General features: G+C 41.2%; 1 protein-coding gene across 1 annotated transcript in view; it reads right to left on the bottom strand.

The window, feature by feature from the left end:
• Positions 1 to 25,019, bottom strand: part of URB1 (URB1 ribosome biogenesis homolog) — a 1,941,236-nt gene that overhangs the window by 518,869 nt on the left and 1,397,348 nt on the right. The window contains exon 29 of the mRNA XM_044071429.1: positions 13,976 to 14,144. Within this exon, the coding sequence (XP_043927364.1) occupies positions 13,976 to 14,144 (169 nt within the window). The remainder of the gene's footprint in view (positions 1 to 13,975; positions 14,145 to 25,019) is intronic.

The raw sequence follows: 25,019 nt of genomic DNA, 5'->3' as shown, positions 1-25,019 counted from the left end.
CTGAGACTGGGTAAAGCACCAAAAAAAAAAAAAAAAAAGACTAAGAAGTTGGCTTCTTTTTCAACATGACCATCTTAACAATTATGTCCTGTTTCAGCTACTCTGTCAACAAAGGGAAATCCATAAAGGCCTAAAAGAGTTTGTCTGTTTTCTTTTGACTGTAAGCAGTATCTCTTTTAGCACAAATTGCCCTCCAGTGGTTTGCGTTCTGGTACTTAAAATGTTACCATACGTTTCAGGGAGAAACCAATATCTAGGCTCCAATTCCCATGTTCCTAAGCAGCCTGTAAAGTTTCCTTCAAACCACAACATCTCAGCAGGACGTAAGTAACTAACTCCAATCTAACAACACAGACAAGTATGAACTATGGATATAGTTTTCTTCTTCTAGGGAAGAAGGAACCTGGCTTGTGCCATACTAGCAGGGGCATCTAAGAGCATTCCCCATTACAAATGAAGAACAGAACTGACTCACCTACCCAAACATTTCTGATGTAATCCAGGTGGTCTGCAATACCAGAAATGGTCAGATTTAGAAACACATCCCAAGAGCTATTTCGGCCATTGCACTTATCTGTCATGAGTTAACCCTAGGTGGACTATAGTTCTCATTAAGCATGGGGGTAGACCAACATTAGTATAGACTGCAAAGGCATCTGAATTGTTGGCAAACAGCTGGCTTGCATTACTGTGGAACACGCATAGGTAACCTGTTCATAAGGACAGAAATTGGTAGAAACTGTGAAGAATGACAGGAGCATACTCTATAGCTGTGTAAGTATCCCACCCATCTGGCACCTGTAAAAATGCACAGTACAGACTGGGCAGAGGTCTTTCAAGCTCTGCTGTCCACCTTACAGACTGGACAGAGTTCTTTCAAGTTCTGCTGTCCACCTTACAGACTGGACAGAGTTTCTAGAAATGCACCATCATAAGGACTTTGCCAGATTGGTCACATCACAACTTAAGACAGGCAGATAAAATAAAACTAAGGGATTGCTGTTGAGATAAGCAGATAAAATAAAACCAGGAGAATGCTGGATAGGAAGGGAGGTATTACAGGAACCTGCATCTACATCTGACCATACTAGTAACAGGTAATGGTCAAACTACTACAGTTTTCACCTACACCAGTCTAATCACATATCACCTACACTAACAAGACAAATGAAGGTCAGAGAAAAAGGGTAGGAGAGCTATCCAATACCTCTAAAACCTCCACAGTCCAGGGAGAAAACAGAAAAAATGGTTGAGTGATCAGGAATACTGCTGTATAACAAAGAGGTGGAGCCCCAAAATCTTGCACATTACAGTCCCTAAGCTAGAAAGATATAAGTGGACATGTACAGATTTCCCCAATGCCAAAAAGGATGTGTCTGTTTTTACAGTGTGTGTTCTGGTGACTGAAAAGATGAGGGGAGACTTCGAACTGCAAACAATCTCAGATTTAAAGACAAGGAGTCCTTACATACATACTGTAATTTTTTTTTTTTGCCTCTTTTTGCTTCCACTGTGGCAAGAAAAAAAAAAGAAGGAAGCAGCTCTGCCCACAATGGACTAGATCTCCCTTTCTTTGTTGCTGACTTCTTAGGAAGGATACAATTCAGTAATACCTTCTTTCTCTGGCTTCTGGCAGCTTCAATAAAATCAGTTTTTAGTGCCAATGGTTGGTGTCAAGTTTTGAGCCCAATCAGAGTAAAAAAACAGTGCATACCTTGACTGGAAGTAGTAATATGTTTACCACAGGGATGTTTAGCAGACAATAGAATCAAATGGAAACAGACAACTTTATGGGGAAAAAAACAAATAGAAAAAAGCTGAATCAATTATTTAAACTGTCTGAGCTAAAGTCCTACTAAAACACTGATGTCAGTGGGTAGCCCTTGGATATCTTAGAAGAAAAATGCTGCAAATTTACCACAGCAATAGTGAACACTAAGTTAGAGCTGCGGTGGTGCAGCGGTTAGCGTTGTCGCCTCACAGCAAGAGGTTCTCACATTAGATTCTCGGCTGGAGTGCCTTCTGTGTGGAGTCTGCATGTCCTCCCTGCAGTCGAGTGATGTTAAAGACATACAGGTAGGTGTGACCGTGAATGGGTGTGTCTTCTTTGAAGGTTGGGCATCGGGCTGGCAACTCGGCACCATAAAAATCCACTGCCAATCATTAGCAGACTGGAGTTCCGCTATGGCGACCCCTAACCGGGAAAAGCCGAAAGACGTTACTTAGTAGCGAACACTAAGTTCTAGCAGTAAGTTCCAGTGCAAAAGAATCTTGATGCAACATATAAAAGCCCTATTATAGGAACGTACATCTAGCGGAGGCACCCATAGGAATAGACTGCAGAGCCTGGAGTTTCTGCTTTTACTTGGTCACCTACGTATTGGCCAGTGAAATAAAGATCCAAAAACCCTGGTGCCAACCACTAGATGAATTTCTTGACAGTCTATGACAAACTAAAGCAAGCACTAGGAAAACTTCTCAGTGTGACATCTTGCTGAGGTTCTAATAAGGAAAAAGTACAGTTTTGTACCTACCATAAATGTAGATGTTCGAAGATCCACATTGCTGCAGTCCTTACATATGGGTAGTCCGCTGTCCTCGGTCGGCCCGAATACCAAAGTATAAGGCTGACGTCGGTCAAGGCGCTTAAGACTGACATCAGGACGTCAGGGTACAAATGCGCATGACCGACGTCATATCCTCAGTCTTTTCTTGCCCCAGATGTCAGAAGGCCCTAAAAGAAAGGCCAAAACCAAAAGACAGCAAAAAACAACCAACCACCCCTGCACTAATCCTATTTACAATATTTACAATATTCACAACCCAAACCACACCACCGCCTCTAACTACAGAGGGGAAGGAGGAGTAAATTGGACTGCAGCAATGTGGATCTTCGAACATCTACATTTATGGTAGGTACAAAACTGTACTATGTTCTTCATCTCACATTGCTGCAGTCCTTACATATGGGTAGAATCCCAAAGCAGAGTTAAGGGAGGATGGCAAAACTATAAAGCATTAGGAGCTGCCAAAATGCCTTGTAAAATTGCAGTGGCAAAACCAGCCCTAGATTTAGAGTAAAGTGGAAGGTGGTAATGCTTAGAGAAAGTATGCACTGAACTCCAAGTAGCTGCCTCCAAAATATCTTTAGTAGCCACCCCCCTTAAAAAAGCTGTAGAAGTGGCAGTAGCCCTAGTGGAATGAGGCCTAATCCCAGCTGGAACCTCCTTACCATGATGGGAATAACAGAAAGCAATACAAAAACCAATCCACTTAGAAATAGTTTGTTTTGAAACAGGCTTGCCCTGAGAACCCAAAGCAAATGAAACAAATAACTGCTGAGACTGCCTGAACCCTTTAGTTCTGTTCAAATAATATCGCAACTGCCTGTGTATATCCAAAGTGTGCAAAATCTTTTCCCCTTTATTTTGGGGGTTTGCATAAAAAGTAGGCAAATGAATAGTTTGGTTTAAAGCCACACTAGAAACCACTTTAGGCATAAAGGAAGGATTAGTACGCAAAGATACCCTATCCTTATGGAAAATTAAGAAAGGCTCAACCGCCATAAGGGCCTGTAATTCAGAAACCCTTCTCGCAGAGGTAATGGCCAACAAAAAAGCAGTCTTCCATGATAAATATTTCAACTCGGCAGTAGCTGCAGGCTCAAAAGGTTGTAGAGTGAGTTTCTCCAACACAAAATTGAGATCCCAAGCAGGAGTAGGAGCTCTACGTGGGGGTCTTATATTCTTTGCCCCTCTAAGGAATTGCTTAAACAAAGGATGAGAAAACAATGGTGGGTCACAGTCATAGTGAGCAGAAATTGCTGCAGCATGAACCTTAATAGAGGAGAAGGACAAACCTGTGTCCAGTAACTCAGTAAGATAGTGAAGAGCCACACTTAAATTAGGCTTAGAAACATCAAATTCCTTTGCTGTACTCCAAAATAAAAATCTCCTCCATTTATCTGAGTACACTTTCCTTGTACTAGGCCTTCTGGCCTCCAAAATAACATTCAAAACTTGCTGTGGAAGCTGAGCCCCTCCAGGCTTTAAAACAGAATATGCCAGGCTGTTAGATGTAGAGAGTGAAGTTTGACATTGAGTAAATGACTGTTCTCCTGAGACAGCAGGTGTGGAATCGAAGGCAAAGGCCATGGAGGCTCCCGTACCAGACTTCTCAGTAATGGGTACCAGCGCTGTTGAGGCCAATCTGGAGCTATTAAAATCATCTTTGGCTTGTCCTGTCTGACCTTCAGGAGTACCTTTGGGAGGAGAGGCAGAGGTGGAAAGGCATACACATGAAAATTGCTCCAATTGAATGAGAGAGCATCCACTTTCCAGGCTGTGGGATGAAACCTTTTTGTGCAAAACTTTGGCAGCTGGTAGTTTAGTGGAGAAGCGAACAGATCTATGTCTGGAGTTCCCCATAACACTGTCAATTTCTGAAATACATGAGGATCCAATTTCCACTCGTGGGGATCCATAATTTGTCTGCTCAACACATCTGCTAAGGAGTTCTGTGCTCCCGGCAGAAACCTTGCCTGAAGATTTAGCTGTAAACTGAGAGCAGTCTCCCACAAAATCATTGCTTGTCTGCATAGAGGATAAGAATCGTTCCCCCTTGCTTGTTGATGTACCACATGACAGTTGTGTTGTCTGTTAGAACCAACACCTGCCCTGGAAGAAGTAAATCCTTGAAAGCTATTAATGCAAATTGGACTGCTAACATCTCCTTCAAGTTGATATGTAGATGTTGAAGTCTGGCAGGCCACGTGTCTTGTACCCACTTTCCATTTAGATGAACTCCCCAAGCTTTGTCTGAGGCATCTGTCGTTAGAATCTGACTCGCCTCTGGCCGGGTCACAGAGAGTCCCTTGTTTAGGTGACATTCCTGAGCCCACCACAAAAATTCCTTTTGAATGCAAGGTATTATCTGAATGACAGTGTCCATATCTTGGCAGTGCTGTGTCCATACATTCTTGAGATACCATTGTAGCTTCCTCATATGCAGTTTGGCATTGGGAAGTACCAGAATACAAGATGCCATGAACCCCAAGGCTTGAAGGACTGTCCTTGCAGTCAGCCTGGACTGACGAGACAATTGATGGAAGTAAAGAGAAAGATTCTTTTGTTTGTCCGGGGTCAAAAAGGCCATCTGGGATGCTGTATTCAGTCTCACACCCAGAAAGCACATGTCCTGAGAGGGTACTAGACTGGACTTTATTTCGTTCACAGAATACCCCAGGCATCTTAACACTGCTATCACATACTGTAAATGATGAAGAAGTTCGTCCTTTCCTTGGGCCAGAATCAGGCAATCGTCCAAATAAGGATAGATTTGTATTCCACTTAGCTTGAAGAAAGCTATCACTGGAGCCAGAACCTTCGTGAACACTCTGGGCACAGTAGATAAGCCAAAGGGCAATGCAGAGAACTGATAATGAGAAGTCCCAGCCCGAAAACGCAGATACTTTCTGCAACTGAGCCTGATAGGAACATGAAGGTAAGCCTCCTTGAGATCCAGAGTCACCATCCAGTGATCTTTGCCCAGCAGAGGCAAAAGCTGTTGTAACGTCAACATTTTGAACTTGGGAATGTCCAGATATGTGTTGAGGATAGATAAATCCAAGATTGGTCTCCACGTGTTCCCTTTCTTTGGTACTAGGAACAGGCGAGAATAAAATCCTAGGCCCACTTCTGGCAGAGGGACCGTTTGTATGGCCCTTATTTGAAGTAGCAGAGAAATTTGTTTGTGAGCCTCTAGTCTTTGCTGAGGAGGAACGTCCGGCATGCCTTTGAAAGGAGGCAAGGTATGGAAATAAAACTTGTAACCTCGGTGAATGATATCCAATACCCATTTGTCTTGGGTAATCAAATTCCAATTTTCCTTGAAGAGTGCCAACCTTCCTCCCAAAGGTGCTGCCAGGCAAGAAGGATCTGGCAGCTGAAAAGGTAGGTCATTGGGCCTGTTTACGAAAGGACTGGCCCCTGCCCTTCCCCGAAGATTGTGCAGGTGAACTCCCTGTTCTAGGTCTGAAAGAACTCTGAGCTCTGCCCCTACCACGTCTAGATCTACCCCTAGACTGAGAATCATAAGAAGGATACGTCCACCCCTTAGCAGGCCAATTCCTACTAAACTTCGGAGGCTGAACTTGCAAAAAATCTTTAACAGCCTGCATAGACTTAGCCTTGTCTTCCATTTTCTTCAAGACTGACTCCACAGGTGAACCAAACAACACATCAGACTGTAAAGGAGCATCCAAAATCCTTGTCTTAACATGATCAGATAAATTCTGATCCCTCAGCCATGTGTGCCTGCGAAGAACTGAACCAGTGGCAGCCACCCTAGACGAGGCCTGTACAGCATCAAAACCACATTGTAAAGAATGCTTACCCACCTGTTCAGAAACATGCACCAAATCTTGTAATTCTTTACACTCAATGCCTTCCGCCAGAGCATCCACCTTAGACTTCAATTGAGAAAGAAGATAATTTTGATATTTCATCATATGAAACTGGCAATTCAAAGCCCTCATAGCTAAGGTAGAAGATGTATAGACTTTCTTTCCCCATCTATCCAAAGCTCTGGCCTCTTTATCTGGAGGAACCGGATTTTTTACAACAGAGGCCTTGACACCCTTAGGTCCCTGACTAACAGTTTCTGGGTCCGCCCTAGGACTCTTATAAAGATATTTATGAGCCTCAGGCACCCTGTAATACCTATCCGGTTTAACAGGAGCAGGAGGCAGAGAATCAGGATTAAGTGAAGCCTCTGCAAACACATCTTCTACAACATCCAGAACAGGAGGTATAGCCAAGGGCCTATGCTGGGGTAAAAGCAAAAATTCCCTAAGCCTTTTCCTAGAATCAGAGAAGTCCTGACCTTCCCACTTAAAATGCTCCCTCATGGAATGAAGGGTCTCTGAAAAAGAAAAATCCTCTGGAGGAGAAGCAGAAGGAGTCGAATCATCTGCATCAGAATCAGAATAAGGAGAGTACTCCTGCAAGTCTTCAGCCGAAGACTCAGAAACATCCAAAGCCTGCTCAAAACTCCCCAACTCTGGCTCCACCCTAGGCCTCTTATCAGGAGGGGGCAAAGAACCTCTAATCAGAGTAATCAAATCTTCTGCCATTTTAAGCATGTGCTTCTTGGGCACAGACCCTGCTGCACTAGGAGTGACACCAACAGAAGCTAAACCTGGCCTGCCTCTGGGAGAAGCCTTGGAAACAGAAGGAGAGGGCCTAACCACCCTAGGAAGGGAGGGGAGTACAGTAACCTGAGAAGCCCCTTCAGCCTGACCTGCCTCCTGAGAGGCCACATCCTGCAATAACAAAGTCTCCCCCTGGGACTCCAGAGAAGCCTCCGTCGGAACCACCGGTTCCACTGACGCCTCTAAAGAACCGGCGTCCGGAACGGACGACTCTTCTTGCCTGGGTTTAACTGCTTTGTCTTTGCGCTTCTTCGAAGCGGGCGGAGAATCCGACGGCATATTATAATTGCACCGCTTCCCGAAAACCAGCCTAGCACAATCTAACCTTCGCTTAATAGTGCGCTTATTGAACCTAGCACAAAAGCGACACCCAACAACGTCGTGCTCAGGCCCCAAACAAGGAATACACAAAGAATGATAATCCCTATGCGGTATCTGTTTCCCACAAGAAATACAGTTATTCACTTTTTCTGACATCCGGTAAAACACTTGAGGCAAGAAAAAAACAAAATATTCCCCAACGGGGTACTTAGCCAACTTTGATTCGGTCTGAAACTCCGAACTCGAAAAATTTCAGAACGCCGAACGGCAATTGCAACGCTGCTTCTGCATCGGACCATGCGGCAAAAAAGACTGAGGATATGACGTTGGTCATGCGCATTTGTACCCTGACGTCCTGATGTCAGTCTTAAGCGCCTTGACCGACGTCAGCCTTATACTTTGGTATTCGGGCCGACCGAGGACAGCGGACTACCCATATGTAAGGACTGCAGCAATGTGAGATGAAGAACATCATACTCAAGGAATATGGTTAGTTAGCAATGGTGTGCTTTCATGTGATATGCAGTCAGTTCATAAGGGAATGAATATTATGGAAGTCATAAGGAAATAAGCGACCATACATAAAATAAATGGAATTTACTGTTCTCTGATTTCCCTCATGCACAATCACAATGGATGACACAAGTTCTAAATAGAATTTTTGTGTAGTAAAGTTGAAGTGTTTTTGTAGAAGAGATCTCCCTTTGACAGTGAGCAAAGGTTTAGGTCAACAAAACTCTAAGTGATAGCTTCAATAACAACTTCAACAGTGCTGGCTAGGTAGAGAGTGACACGATACTGGGCAATGTTCCACTTAACAAATACACAGTGCACACATTCAGCTATTAGGCTAGGCAATTGAAGAGCCAGCCAGCAGCTGATGCTAGTTCACCGATTTCAGGAGTGAGGGTTGGTGGAATGTGGCCATAGGAACATCCACTGGAAGAGCAGAGGTCAGGTCTTGTACAAGAGATGTGGGAGAGGGGTCAGGCAGGACATGTGAAGCCACCAGGAAGTGTGTAGCACTTTAACTGGGTGGTGTCACTGTTGTGCAGAAGTATGCATGTGCAGCAGCCTGGCTTAGGAACTACTGCACTGCACTTTTGTGTTGAGGCATGTATGTATGTGCGTGCGCATGCACATGCATTTGTTAAGACAAGGTGTTAGTACAAGCATTCAAAAAATCTGTTAGGCTTTACTGTGTGGCTGCTACTCTATCGGATGTCCTACAGTGTGCTGGGGGAGGGGGGGTGGTTGTGTGTGTGAATAAATGGACCAAAAGGGGATATAGGCATGGGATAAAAAACATACATATCTTTGTGAGTGTGTGTGTGATTTGTGCATGTGCCATTCCTATAGGTTTTGATATTTGGGCTGAACAAAGCTGTCAAATATGTATCTTGGGGTACTGAAGTCCTAATTAAAGATACTAAATATAATCTGGAATCCAATAAGGCCCTTAAAGAAAGTCAATTCCAGACTTTAGTAACTGAAGAACAAAGAAAGAAGTCTCAGTATATGCATTACTAATATCTGCCTTATGGTTCACCACAATCTGTGAGGAAGCAGATCATCAAAAAGAAATAGTGACTCTGCTACAGGAGCTGACTCCTAGCAGGAGGAGATAGAAGCAGCTAAACAATCAGTGACCAATGGTAGCAATGATTCATTCTAGTTGAGTCTGTGTCTAACCTTCTACATGGAATGTTTCAGAAAGGACACTACGGTTCCTGATTTAACTGTCAAGAGTGACAGCAGGGGTATTCATGCACAATGAGTTTTTTCCCCAACTTGAATTTCAGGAAAAAGACTTTCAACTCCTCCTACATGGCTGATTCAAACAGAAGGCTGAGCAAGTCAAAACACTGTGTTTGCATGTTAAGAAAGTACAATAGTGCAAGTAAAACTTACCACAACAACAGATGTTCTAACTGATTACTGTTATAGTACCCCAAGTTATTTCGGTTATATCTTTCCAAGGATATGACCAGTCAGCCAGCTTTACAAAGTTAAAGGGCGTCTTCCACATGCTTAGACTGTCCACAGCGCCATATAAAAGTTAAAAAAAAAAAAAACAACAACGGAAAACCCGGAAAGTGTAAACCACCAAAAGAAAATGTATTTATTTTATTTATTTTACATTTGTTAACCAGGAAAGTCAGACTGGATACAGGTCCATGTTCAGCGGAGGCCCGGGGAGAAAAGCTCCAAATGTACAAAAACAAGTGTAAATACAGTGAAATTATTACAGTGAGTTATCACAAACTGAGAGTTGTTTAACGATATGCACACACAGGTACATGTTTTTCTCACATACACACAGCAAAGGTTGGAAGCAAGTAGCTGAGAAAGAAATAGTTAAAGATTTCATCTGAAAAAGGAAAACACATATTAAGGTGGTTATCATACATGGTGTAGTAATGGACTCTTTCATCTTTTTCCCGGTTAGGGGTCGCCACAGCGGAACTCTGATCTGCTAATGATTGGTAGTTGATTTTTACGTGCCGAGTTACCAGCCCTGACGCACAACCTTCAATGAAGGTACGCCCATTCACGCATGTCTCCACGCAGAAGACGCTGTAGCTGAGAATCGAACCGGACAGCGTCTTACTGTGAGGTGACAATGCTACCGCAGCACCACCAACTTTAAATCTTTCCAGTAGGTGGGTGATGCACAGAATTTTAAACAGAGAGTCAGAGTTTTATTCTTGTAATGAGGTTCTTATTTATGAATTATGTTTGAGTGGGAGTTAGTCAGGGTTTGTACAGGGATAAAGCCACTGCATTTTTAGGTATTTCCTAAGGGATTTTTTTAATTGGGATAAGGAGGGGTCAGTGATGAGTTCAGCAGGAAATAGGTTCCAGTTTTTAATGGCGGAGTTGGAGAATAGTGATTCACCAGCTGAATTGTTGGTTTTAACAGTTTGCACTAGCAATTTTTTGGAAGAGTGTAGGGATTTTTTTAGGTTACTGTAGAGGGTAATAATATTTTTCAGTATGGGTGTACTGTCTGTTTTTTAGAGGATTTTGTGAACTATTAGTTGGTTATATTGCAGTTGATAGGGTAGTTCAAGCCAGTCTAACGATTGAAGGTTAAGGCAGTGATGGGTTCTACAAGCTGATCCTGTGGCAAATCTGGCAATTTTATTGTAGCACCTAGTAAATTTATTGAGGTTTGATTTGCTTAGGTTTACAAAGATGGGTGAGGCATAAAGAAGGGTTGATAGCAGATGTGTACAGACAATAACAGTTCTAGCAGATAGGGTTAGGAATGGTTTAATCCTGTATAAAGAGCCTCATTTTTTTATTAACTGTTTTAATAGTTTTGTCTATGTGAGCATCAAACTTGAGGTTGTTGTCGATGATCACTCCCAGTAGTTTAGTACTAGGTTCTAGGGAAATTATGGTACCATTATTAGATATTATGGCGAGAGGTGATGATGGGACCTTGCGAGTGGGGGAGAAGAGTATTAGTTTTGTTTTATTTTGGTTTAATAGTAGGTGACGACCAGTGAGTTCTCTGCTTTGTTGAAAGTGATTTGGGACAAGGATTGTAAATCTGTGGAGGAGGTTGAGTCATCTGCATACTGAATACAAGTTGCATCAGGGATGACTTTGTACAGGTCACTAATGAATATGGAGAATAGGAGGGGACCTAATATAGATCCCTGTTGGACTCCAAGGGTGACTGGTAAAAGGGACGATAGGTTATTCTTCACTTAGGTAAGAATGAAACCAGATAATTGCTAGGTTATCTATGGAGAGTGATTCTAATATGTTTAAGAGTAGCTGGTGATTTACCATATCAAATGCCTTAGATAGGTCAAGGAAGAGGGCTGAGGAGAGCTTGTTGTCATTACGGTTTTGATTTATTGTATGGGAGAAGGAGAGAAGGGCTGAGGTAGTACTACGGTAAGGTCTAAATCCGTGCTGGGAGGGGGCTAGGAGAGTGTTTTGATTCCGATAGGCAAGAAATTGCTTGTGGATACATTTTTCCATTATTTTAGCCAAGGGAGACAGAATGGCTGTAGGCCTATAGTTTGAAAGTTTAGTGGAATCTCTCCCTTTATGAAGAGTATATATATATATATATATATATATATATATATATAGATATATATAGCTGCTAAGCATATTCTTGAAAAAAAAGGGAAAAAAACATTTTTTTTTAATTTTAGAACAAGTACTGAAAGATATGGGAAAAAAGCCAGTAATTCTCTAGTAACAAATGCTTAGGACCACAGCAACAGAAGGGCCAATCAGAACAACTGATCCAGTGTTGAACATGAACACATATAGGTTCATAGGTTTATACTAGGCTATCTGCCCTAAGGCATTTATAAGCCTAGCCCAAATTTTTGTGGCTTACGCCACCCCTTATATGAAAAAATACTGTGCCCATTAGTTTGTTGTGCCTCTGTCCAGCAGTGACACAGAGATGATTCCCGGGGTAAACCTATGATCTCCCATCCACAGGTCTAGATTTCTCTTGAACAGAGTCAGCGAGGTGCTCTGCCTCACATGGACCGGGATTTTATTCCACAGCATAGGGAGTCTCTGAGTGATAAATCTATCCCTCCAGCACGTCCTATTTATATCCGTGCTAAGGTTTAAGTCGCTTGCTCTAGTGGTTTTGGTGGATTTGGATTTTTGAGGTGGAGCATGTCCATTAATTCGGGTTGGACATGGCCTTGTATGTCAGGCACATGTCACCTCTGAGCAGACGGTATGCGACTGAATAGAGCTGGAGTTTCTTCAATCTGGCAGCATATGACAGATTTTGGAGTCCCTTTATCCTTTTGGTGAGGAACTTTTGGGGTCTCTCCAATTGCTGCAGATGTCGGGTGAGATACATCCCGAATGGGGCATTGTACTTGATCATTGGTCTGATAAGTGAAGAGTACAGGGGAACAATGACCTCACTAGATCTGGATGTGAATCCCTTCATGATCAGGTGGGCAATGTAGAAGGTCTTTCTAACCACTTTAGCAACGTGAGTGTCAAAAGAAAGGCCACTGTCAACCTGGGTCCCCAGGTCCCTGATCACCTCTTCTGTGCTTAGTGGATTGCCACCTATATGGTAGCTTGGGGTTACCTTGTTTTTCCCGAAGGGTATGACTATACATGTTTTGGCGTTTAACTTCAGGCCATGGCTCTGGCACCAGCTATCTGTTTCCGTGAGTCCCTTCTGAAGGATATCCGTGTCCGATGCACTTTCCACTATGGCCCAGTTTGCAGTCGTCTGCAAACTTTGTCAGCCAAAGTCCTCCCATGTTGGCCTGTACTTCTGAGAAGTAGATGCCAAACAATAGGGGGCCAAGGACCGAGCCCTGTGGGACACCACTTGTGACCGGCTTGGAGTCTGACACAGCGCCAGCAACTCTAACCCTGTGGGTTCTGTCCTTAAGCCAGTTTGCAACCCATCTTGTGACATATGGGTTTACATTTAAGCTGGTAAGTTTTTCTACAATACCCGAGTGGGGTATTGTGTCGAAAGCCTTGCAAGGTCAAGGTAGGCTGTATGGACTGCCTTTCCCTCATCAATGGCCTTGGTGACTGTTTCGAAGAAGTCGACCAAGTTCAAAAGGCATGATCTTCCCTTGACAAAGCCAAACTGGGTCGGGTCCAATGTCTGCAAGTCCCCTATATCTTTGTTTATGAGCTCCATTATGATCCTCTCCATAGCTTTGCAGACTAGACTTGTTAAGCTTATGGGGCGGTAATTACCAGGGTCCGTAGAGGCGCCGCCTTTGTGGAGTGGGACCACAGTTGCCGTACGCCACTCCTTGGGCACGTATCCTGTGTTGTTAATGGCTGGGGTCCACCAGACTGGACGTTTGCCCTTTGTGGAAAGAGTCTTGGTTTTATTTGGGATTGCCTGATCCATGCAGTCCTGGAGGTGTTCATAGAAGGCATTTGTAAGGGCTTCCGCAGCTTGGGTTGTGGTTTCCTCTGGCTCAGGGGCCTTGAAGGATACCACACCAGTCTTGAGTAGTGTGAAGTTTGCTTTAGATATACTTCATACATGCTGCTAGGAAACTGCCAATAAAGTGCATGTTTAATAATCTCTCTGCAATGAAATCACAGAAAAAAGCAATACAGAGAATAAATACAGGAAGACTAACATGACATATTTTATTCAAAATAAAAATGTTACATTATTTTGAGGTTAGTGTACTACAGCAGATACACCTTGGAGAATCAAAAGACTGGATGCCAATGAAGAAATGAACAAATGTGAATACAGAGGATCAGCTACAGATGGGGGTACTTCAGCTCAAGCAATCAACTTGCTGGACAAAATTTCTATAACGGTCTTGTCACTTTAATCCTTAGCTGTACTTGGGTGTCAAGTGTAAGTTTTTTTCCCTAAACTGTGAAAAGCCGGCAGTACCTTTTTAAATCAAATTATTTTAATGAAATCTAATCAAGTAAAACTTGTACCTCAGGTAAGATGTGCCTCTGCTGTGGGAAATGAAGGATTGTCTGGTGCATCTTCTCACTATCTAGTAATGCGAGGACCTCTTCTGTGCTTGGCTGCTGCCAGAGGGACTTTCCTAAACTCTTCCGGGTTTTGTGATGTTCTACTGCAGCTGGTCCCCATAACAACAATCTAAATTTATGAAAAAGAAAAAAATCACATGACAAGTTACAGATCAATATATCTTTCAATCCAGCAAATCAGATGGATCTACTGGCTAGTTAAAGTATTTTTAAGCTATATTGCTTTCTTGTTTTTTCAGACATCATATGCAACTGCAATATTCTGTATTAGAAGTCTTAAAAAACAGCTTGGGGTGTTCCAAAGTAATACTGTTCTGCTGTGCTAATTCCCAGCAATGATGCTACATATAACCTGTAGTACAAAATAAAGGCACTAATTGCAACACAATAGATAATGCAAGCAGTGACATTGTTTTCGTTCTACTTCCACAGTAACTGCTGTCTTCGTCATCTCAGAAATTCAGAGAGATTTCAAGTATTGGCCCTTCCCAAATGGACCATCAAAACCCTACCTCATCTTTTTTTTTTTTTACAAGAAACATCTTTATTAAATTATCATGTGTGACACAAAATCATACATTTATACAAATGAAAATAAATTACAGCGGCACAATCTCAGCTGCAAACATACCTTACAAACCGTGCCAACAAAACTGTAGCTGCAAACATTATACGTCACTATTAACATATCCAGACATTATCAGTCAACCATTGCTCATTCAGATGCTGGCTTCTTTTAAACATTGTTCTTCCTCTGCAAGTAGTGGTCCCACATTTCCTGCGTAATTTATTCCTACCTTTTTCTAAAGATCCCAGTTCCAGTTGTTTTATCTCTGTTACTATCTTTGTTACTTCTAGTAAAGTTGGTTTAGACTTTCATTTTCATGTTCTAGTTATTGCTGTTTTGGCAGGCATCATAATTAGACCCAGCAAGGCCTTACTATGTCTAGGCAATTTCAACTCTGTACCATAGCTCAAAAAATAATTTCTCTAGTCACTCCAATTTGCTCAGCCAGCACTTCTGGCACAGCAGTCTGCAGGAAATCTTTAAAGTCAGCCAACTCATCACACTCCCAGAAAATACTGTTAAACAAAACCTTCCAGATCTTTATCAGTTTTTCCCTCCTAGCTTCCAAACTTCCACAGGAATACCATCTATTCCTGGGGATATTCCTGTAGATTGATTACACATCACCATTTTTACTCATCTCCTACTATCCTACCTGATAGTAATTGAGCCTCCTCCACCTCTAGCCTGGGCATATACCTCATCTTTTTGACTCTACTGTTAACTCACTGGTCAGCAATAGCCATACTGCCAGCTGCAGCAAGAACAAAGCAATGACAAGCAATCAACCGTAGGTGCTTCAAATTTTTTTTGCTACCCCTTAAGTACCTCTGTCTGAATCCCAGCCCTTTAATTTCTTATAACAGGAGAAAATACAAACGACTGGCAAGTGTGCAGACACTTTTTAGGACCAATGGGAAATTACAGTGTATTATTTCATCTTGTAGTTCTTAAAATGTTTGTCAACTTATTTGTACATCTATTGAGAAAAATAATGGAAAATGTTTTACTTTCTGAAGTTGCTTTTCAAGTAATAGACATTATGGGTGGTCACTGGCACATTACACATTTTATATTGGAAAAAAACACTAGAAAACAAAGTGAGGCTTCAGCGGTCTGTCAGGGATATTCAAAAAGATATTCATATGACACTGCACTAATAAAATAAACAAATGCAGGAAAGTGAAATGCACATGACCCACTACATTAGTGCAAATATAGAATCTTGAAAGGGAAGGAAACCTTTAAGAAAACATTATGCTTAAATAAATGTTACATTTGAAACCATGTGGTTTAAATATTAACAGATGCTGATGCTTATGCTTTTTTCTTTTTTTTTTTACTATGTGTGTGTATCTTGCTTGGTTCAAGCTTTTTATACTTTCTTGAAGTCAAGACCAAGGTGCTAAGAGTCGTGTATTTTTATGAGTTTTGGTTAATGAAATGGAATAGATTGTTTTGCTTAGCACTGGCATTTGTCATTACATTAATTTGTGACAGAGTTAAGCAGAACTCAGTGTCTGTTTTTACAAGGTCCTTGAAGATCTTTTAAAGAATGAACTATCAAAGTAACACAACATCAGACATTAGAAAATCAATTCTGAAGAACTGAAACTCAATATTGGAAAAATATGATATTTTTGCAGGGAAGCAATCTCCTCTACATCCCCATGATAGCTGTCAAATGCCACATTCCACAATGTCACTAGGACCCTCAAGTCCCTTCCTCAGGTATACATATAATCTGATCATTGTACATGTGGGAGTGAATGAAATGAGGCACGTCTTTAGATCATATAAACAGAGATACAAGGCTCTACGTATTGGGTGTGAAACTGGTATTGAACACTACACTGGTATTGAACAAGAATACAAAAAAAGGAAATTAAAGAATTTATATGGAATAATAAAAGGGAAAGAGTGCAATGAGAAAAACTAATACTAGCACAGAACAGGATGGTTTGGGGTTTTCAGATTTAGAGGAGCAGTATAAAGCCATGAAACTTAGATCAAGATGTGGATTATATGCCAAAATGGATGCACATGACAGCCACAGTACCCAGCATCGGAACAACAGGATCACACATAGGCATCTGGGCACCACTAAGAAATAAATATAAAGAATATTATTTACAGCCTTATATAAATAAAGTATTAATCAAGTCTTCATTTTAAATAAAGTCAGGCAATGGAAAAACAGAACACCAATAAATTATACTATATATAGTAATTAGAAAGGTATATGACAGAATATTCAAGCATTTGGAGAAAATGGAGCAAAGAACCAATATTTTTGGAGAAGATGATAAAAGGACATTAAGTAATAATTTTTTGAGTTGTTGAACTCAGATTAATGTGCATCTACATGTCTAACATTAAAGTTCAAGGAAGACATGCAGAGGCTGGAAAGTAATTTTTCTAAGCCATAAAGAGTACATTTTATAATTAAGGCTACTATAGAAATGGCAGACCAGAAGTGAGTATTAAGTAGGGCAGATATGGTAATATTAGATTTCAGAAAACAATATGTTACTAAGTTAAAAACAGTATGGGAGGAATGATTAAATAAAAATATTAGAGAGGAGCTTGGAGGGAAATATGTCTTAATCCTAGATATGGAACTAAATAAAAAAAATTTGAATTTTGCATGGAAACATTTACAAAGATACATCTATAGCCCTATGGGACTTGAAAAAGTGTTTTCATAGACAAGCAGCATATGATGGAGGTGTGATGGTTCAGAAAGGGGCAATGATGTACCTAGAGTTTGTGCCGCCCGGAACTGAGTTTGCCTCCTTTCCACCCTCACAAAATCATGGTCAAATGGGGCCCCCTATACACACAGCCCTCCCCTCCTGCAGCCATTCCAGTGTCCCATTACTTGGTTATTTCTCCCCCATTTACCATAAACACTGCAATGTGCATACAGTTTTCTAGTTTACTTCTACAATGATTATTTGGATTTAACTTAAAACTTTTACTTTAAATGTTATAGTACAAACACTGATAGACACTTGCTAAACAAAGCAATACAGTCTCCCAATTAAAACATACACAGCATTAAAAGATATCTGCCCTTGAAACTCACATTCAAAGAAAAGGCATCTGGCCAGTGGCAGATAAAGTTTACCTTTGGGCTGTTTTCAAATCATAGGCCCCTTGCACACATATTTAGGACCATGCAAACATGTATGTGTTCTTTGATTCACCTTCCTGATCGTATTAAATTATATTCCTTGTATAATACAGTACACTTGTTAGAGCACCTTTTACATTTGTTTTGAACATTTTTTATGTAAGCAATGAAACAAAATGTATAAAGCAAGAATGACAAAACTGTCCAATTCAGAACATTTCCATCATAAAAGTCTACTCAAACTTCTGTCATTATAATCTACTCATACCTCCCAACCTCTTAGAGCAAAAAAACTCAATAAAGCCATACATAAAAGTGGGATAAAGGCCCAAAAATAGGGACAATTTTGAAATATTGCTCTTACAAACTTAAAAAGTTGATAGAATAACATGTTTTGCATTAGCATGCATTTTCTGAAGGGTATGAAGTTTGTAACTCAAACGTCTGTCATTATTTTCTAATTTCAATTCTTAATGATTTGACACTAATTTGCCAGAAAACCACAATTTTATGAAAAACAGACCAAAAATATGAGGTAAAAATCTGGACATTCTGCAAAAATCTGTACAGTTCAGAGGTATGCAACAATATCACTAAATATGCACAATTTCTGCAGAAGTAAAAATCATCTAAATAATTCCACATTGAACAGATCTGGAACTAATGAAGAGGTTGCTGCTAGCAAACAACGTTATATTTCATTGTTTCATCTACAATTAAAGTGCCTGCTGCCCTTGAATAAATTGCCTATGTTACATTAAAAAAAAATGATAAGCTGCTAATATTGCAATAGGGAATGGATGGCGACAAACTGACAATAGGTTTATAGGCATCTCATCCAAAGGAGGACATACTCAGGACTGCAGCACCCCATCCCCCTTAACATACAACACAATATTAAGTCTCTCATTATGCAAGAGACTATCATTAGATGCAGACCACTTCAATAAATAATGTTACTTGTATCCTTTTTTTCTTTGACTATAATGCATGTTTTTCTTCTATTTTTTGTCTATTGGTACTGAACAATTCCACACTATTAAATCATCTTAATTTTCAGTAATTCTCTGTAGTTCAAATATGCAGTGCTTGTAACTTACATAACATAACTTATGTCTAACCATCATGTTTAAGATTTAACTAGTTGTGGGACCTGGGAAGTGTGTCATGCAATGTTTTGGACAACTTGTAGAATAGCTATGATATGATCCGTTAATTTTCAGTATCTTAATTTTTATGCAGACATTTTACCACTCGTTTCCCTCATCTGTATGTCTCCATCTTCCCAGCATCTTTACATTACTCTACTGAGTACACTATGTATTCAAAGTTAGATCATAATTTGATTTCTACTTCTAATGTCTCTGCCTACACATCCCAAGATCACAGAGTCTGTATTCACTGTACTCCTGCATTAATACCCATACTTTGTATTGTTTGAAATAGGTGACATAAATATACTAACACACACATACACACACACACACACACACACACACACACACACACACACACACACACACACACAGTATAGTCTTCTCCTTGCACTCAGTACCATCATCAAATGCATACTGCTTTGCACTTCTTTTCATTAAACATAATCTGAAATGATGTCTACATTTCTATAATTTTGCCAATTCCTAACTCATCTTCTAGTAAATTAACTGCATGTTGTACTGATAAAAGAAGAGGTGGACAGGCTGTAGGAAATTCAAAGATGCAGACAGTAACACAAGAGTGGAATGTCTTTTTGTATTTAAAATTGGCATGGGCGGAAAGGAAGAACAGGACGTCTGTACGACAATGCACACATAGACGTAACACGACAGGTGTGTGCAACCAGACCATTCTTAAAGTCTGTAAAAAAAAAACAGTATTTTTTTTTTTTAATTAAAAAGTAAATAGGACAGTCCCTCAGCAAGTGCAGTAAAAAAAAAAACCCTGCAGCCTGGGCTAGATCACTGGAAAGGGGGTCTTGGGAGTATATATTCTGGGAATGCAGGGAGTTGGCTTCAGTACAAAATTAAGTTGAACAACATGCTAGACCTTATACTTTAACCTCAGTACAGAGATGTTTTTGTTGAGCAGGTATAAAATAACATGTACTAAAGAAGTGAAAGTATTGTTATCTTTAGTACTAACAGTGGCTAAGAAAGCTATAACTAAAAATGGAAAACCAAAGACAAACTGTCAATAGGAAATGTGGAAAAAATACTATTGAGTCAGTAAAACAATGGAACTGAAAACTATCAGAGATCAGGAACAGAATTTTATAGTAAGAAAGTGGGCTGCATGAGATGCTTTACTCAAATTTGAGCTTGAAGAGGATGTTGACATGGAACAAAGTACCCAAGATCTATATCTTTAATAAAGTAGACTCCAATACATGATGAGAAGTTGCTGGTCCAAGTTGTTAAACTTGTAGTAGAATGTAAATAGAATAATAAGGTCAGTAACTAATTCCTGATCTCATATTAAATTGTACATAGTTAATTTGTGTGCTTAACATTTTTGTTTAATGAGCAATATTACATAAATCTTGTGATACTTGAAAAAAAAAAAAATATATATATATATATATATATATATACGCTTACCACTTGGCAAGTTTTTTTGATAACAAGGTAAGAACTGAATGTATAACATGAGGGATGCTTTATCAATACTGTATAAAAGTACAGTTTTGTACCTACCATAAATGTAGATGTTCGAAGATCCACATTGCTGCAGTCCTAACACTTGGGGTAGTCCGCTGTCCCAGTCGGCCCGAATACCAAAGTATATGGCTGACGTCGGTCAAGGCGCATTAGTCTGACGTCAGGACGTCAGGGTACAAATGCGCATGACCGACGTCATATCCTCAGTCTTTTCTTGCCCCAGATGTCAGAAGACCCTAAAAAGATAAGGCCAAAACCAAAAAACACCAAACACTCCTGTACCAAATATATATACAATATATACAAATTTACAAAAGTACAACCCCACCCACACAACCACCCCTAAACACAGAGGGGAAGGAGGGAGGGTAAATTGGACTGCAGCAATGTAGATCTTCGAACATCTACATTTATGGTAGGTACAAAACTGTACTATGTTCTTCATCCCACATTGCTGCAGTCCTAACACTTGGGTAGAATCCCAAAGCAGAGGTAAGGGAGGCTGGCAAATCATAAAGAAGCAGGAGCTGTCAACATGCCCTGCAAAATAGCCGTGGCAAAACCAGCCCTAGATTTAGAGTAGAGAGGCAGGTGGTAATGCTTAGAGAAAGTATGCACTGAACTCCAAGTAGCTGCCTCCAAAATATCCTTAGTTGCCACCCCCCTTAGAAATGCTGTTGAAGTGGCAGTAGCCCTAGTGGAATGAGGCCTAATCCCAGCTGGAATCTCCTTGCCATGATGGGAATAACAAAATGCAATGCAAAACCCAATCCACTTAGAAATAGTTTGTTTTGACACAGGCTTGCCCTGAGAACTCAAAGCAAAAGAAACAAACAACTGCTGAGACTGCCTAAAATCCTTAGTCCTGCTTAAATAATAACGCAACTGCCTGTGTACATCTAAAGTGTGCAAAATCTTTCCCCCTTATTTTGGGGATCTGCATAAAAAGTAGGCAAATGAATAGTTTGGTTTAAAGCCACACTAGAAACCACCTTAGGCATAAAGGAAGGATTAGTACGTAATGATACCCTATCCTTATGGAAAATCAAAAAGGCTCAACCGCCATAAGGGCCTGCAATTCAGAAACCCTTCTTGCAGAAGTAATGGCCAACAAAAAGCAGTCTTCCATGACAAGTATTTCAATTCAGCAGTAGCCGAGGCTCAAAAGGTTGTAGAGTAAGTTTCTCCAACACAAAATTGAGATCCCAAGCAGGAGTAGGAGCTCTACGTGGGGGTCTTATATTCTTTGCCCCTCTAAGAAATTGCTTGAACAAAGGATGAGAAAACAATGGTGGGTCACAATCATAGTGAGCTGAAATTGCTGCAGCATGAATCTTAATGGAAGAGAAAGACAAACCTTTGTCCAATAACTCAGTAAGATTTTGAAGAGCCACACTCAAATTAGGCTCAGAAACCTCCAAATCCTTTGCTGCACTCCAAAATAAAAATCTCTTCCATTTTTCTGCGTACACTTTCATTGTACTAGGTCTTCTGGCTTCCATAATCACATTCAAAACTTGTTGAGGAAGCTGAGACCTGCTGTGGTTCAAAACAGAATATGCCAGGCTGTTAGATGAAGAGAGTGAAGCTTGACATTGAGTAGATGACCGTCTCTCTGAGACAAAAGGTGTGGAATCAAAGGTAAAGGCCATGGAGGCTTCCTTACCAGACTCCTCAGTAACGGGTACCAGTGTTGCCGAGGCCAATCTGGAGCTATTAAAATCATCCTTGGCTTGTCTTGTCTGACCTTTAGGAGTACCTTTGGGAGGAGAGGCAGAGGTGGAAAGGCATACACATGAAGATTTTTCCAACTGAAAGAAAGAGCATCCACTTTCCAAGCTGTGTGATGAAACCTTTTAGGTGCAAAACTTTGGCAGCTGGTGGTTTAGTGGAGAAGCGAACAGATCTATGTCTGGAGTTCCCCATGACACTGTCAATTTCCGAAATACATGAAGATCCAGTTTCCACTCGTGGGGATCCATGATTTGCCTGCTTAACACATCTGCGAAGGAGTTCTGTCCTCTCGGCAGAAACCTTGCCTGAAGATTTAGTTGCAAGCTGAGCGCAGTCTACCACAAAATCATTGCTTGCCTGCATAGAGGATAAGAATGTGTTCCCCTTGTTTGTTGATGTACCACATGACAGTTGTGTTGTCTGTTAGAATCAACACCTGCCCTGGAAGAAGTAACTCCTTGAAAGCCATTAATGCAAACTGGACTGCTAACATCTCCTTCATGTTGATATGTAGATGCTGTAGTCTGGCAGGCCACTTGTCTTGTATCCACTTTCCATTCAGATGAGCTCCCCAAGCTATGTCTGAGGCATCTGTCGTTAGAATCTGACTCGCCTCTGGCGGGTCACAGAGAGTCCCTTGTTTAGGTGACATTCCTGAGCCCACCACAAAAATTCCTTTTGAATGCAAGGTATTATTTGAATGACAGTGTCCAAATCCTGGCAGTGCTGTGTCCATACATTTTTGAGATACCATTGCAGCTTCCTCATATGCAGTTTGGCATTGGGAAGCACCAGAATACAAGATGCCATGAACCCTAAGACTTGAAGGACTGTCCTTGCAGTCAGCCCGGACTGAAGAGATAGTTGATGGAAGTAAAGGGAAAGATTCTTTTGTTTGTCCGGGGTTAAAAAGGCCATCTGGGTTGCTGTATTCAGTCTCACACCCAGAAAGCACATGTCTTGAGAGGGTACTAGACTGGACTTTATTTCGTTCACAGAATACCCCAGGCATCTTAGCACTGCTATCACATATTCCAAATGCAGAAAAAGGTCTTCCTTTTCTTGAGCCAGAATCAGGCAGTCGTCCAAGTAAGGATAGATTTGTATTCCTTTTAGCCTGAAGTAAGCTATCACTGGAGCCAGAACTTTGTGAATACTCTGGGCAGTAGATAAGCCAAAGGGCAATGCAGAGAACTGATAATGGGAATTCCCAGCTCGAAACGCAGATACTTCCTGCAACTTAGTCTGATAGGCACATGAAGGTAAGCCTTCTTGAGATCTAAAGTTACCATCCAGTGATCTTTGCCCAGCAGAGGTAAAAGCTGTTGTAACGTCAACATTTTGAACTTGGGAATGTCCAGATAAGTGTTGAGGATAGATAAATCCAAAATTGGTCTCCACGTGTTCCCCTTTTTGGTACTAGGAACAGGCGAGAATAAAATCCTAGGCCCCTTTCTGGCACAGGAACCGGCTGAATGGCCCCTATTTGGAGTAACAGAGAAATTTGCTTGTGGGCCTCTTTTCTTTGTAGAGGAGGAATGTCTGGCATGCCTTTGAAAGGAGGCAAGGTATGGAAATAAAACCTGTAACCGTGGTGAATGATATCCAATACCCATCTGTCTTGGGTAATTAAACTCCAATTTTCTTTGAAAAGTGCCAGCCTTCCCCCCAAAGGTGCTGCCAGGCGAGAAGGCTCTGGCAGCTGAAAAGGCAGGTCATTGGGTCTGTTTACGAAAGGACTGACCCCTGCCCTCACCAGAAGACTGAGCAGGTGAACTCCCTGTTCTAGGCCTAAAAGAACCTTGAGCTCTGCCCCTACCACGTCTAGACCTACCCCTAGACTGGGAATCATAAGAAGGATATGTCCACCCCTTAGTAGGCCAATTTCTACTAAACTTGGGAGGCTGAACCTGCAAAAAATCTTTAACAGTCTGCATAGACTTAGCCTTGTCCTCCATTTTCTTTAAAACTGCTTCTACAGGCGAACCAAACAACACATCAGACTGTAACGGAGCATCCAAAATCCTTGTCTTAACATGCTCAGCTAAATTCTGATCCCTTAGCCAGGCGTGCCTGCGAAGAACAGAACCAGTGGCAGCCACCCTCGAAGAGGCTTGTACAGCATCAAAACCACATTGCAAGGAATGCTTACCCACCTGTTCAGACACATGAACTAAATCCTGCAACTCTTTACACTCAATACCTTCCGCCAGAGCATCCACCTTAGACTTCAATTGTGAAAGGAGATAATTTTGGTATTTTAACATGTGGAACTGGCAATTCAAAGCCCTCATGGCTAAAGTGGAAGAAGTATACACCTTCTTTCCCCATCTATCCAAAGCCCTTGCCTCTTTATCAGGAGGAACAGGATTTTTAACAACAGAAGCCTTAACACCTTTAGGCCCCTGAGAAACAGTTTCTGGGTCTGCCCTAGGACTCTTAAAAGATACTTATGAGCTTCAGGCACCCTATAATACCTATCCGGTTTAACTGGGGCAGGAGGCAAAGAATCAGGGTTCAGGAAGCCTCTGCAAAAACATCTTCCACCACATCCAGAACAGGAGGTATAGCTAAAGGCCTATGCTGGGGTAAAACAAAAATTCCCTAAGCCTCTTCCTGGAATCAGAGAAATCTTGACCTTCCCATTTAAAATGCTCCCTCATGGAATGAAGAGTCTCTGAAAAGAAAAATCCTCAGGAGGAGAAGCGAAGGAGTAGAATCATCTACATCAGAATCAGAATAAGGAGGATACTCCTGTAAGTCTTCAGCCGAAGACTCAGAAGCCTCGAACACTGCTCAAAACTCTCAAGCTCAGGTTCCACCCTAGGCCTTTTATCAGGAGGGGGCATAGAACCTCTAATCATAGTAATCAAATCTTCTGCCATTTTA

Source organism: Protopterus annectens, chromosome 5.part0 (assembly GCF_019279795.1).
Source record: "Protopterus annectens isolate FY-2018-M chromosome 5.part0, PAN1.0, whole genome shotgun sequence".
Lineage (NCBI taxonomy): Eukaryota > Metazoa > Chordata > Ceratodontiformes > Protopteridae > Protopterus > Protopterus annectens.
Note: the sequence above shows the minus strand (reverse complement) of the source record. Positions and strands in the feature narration are given on the sequence as shown.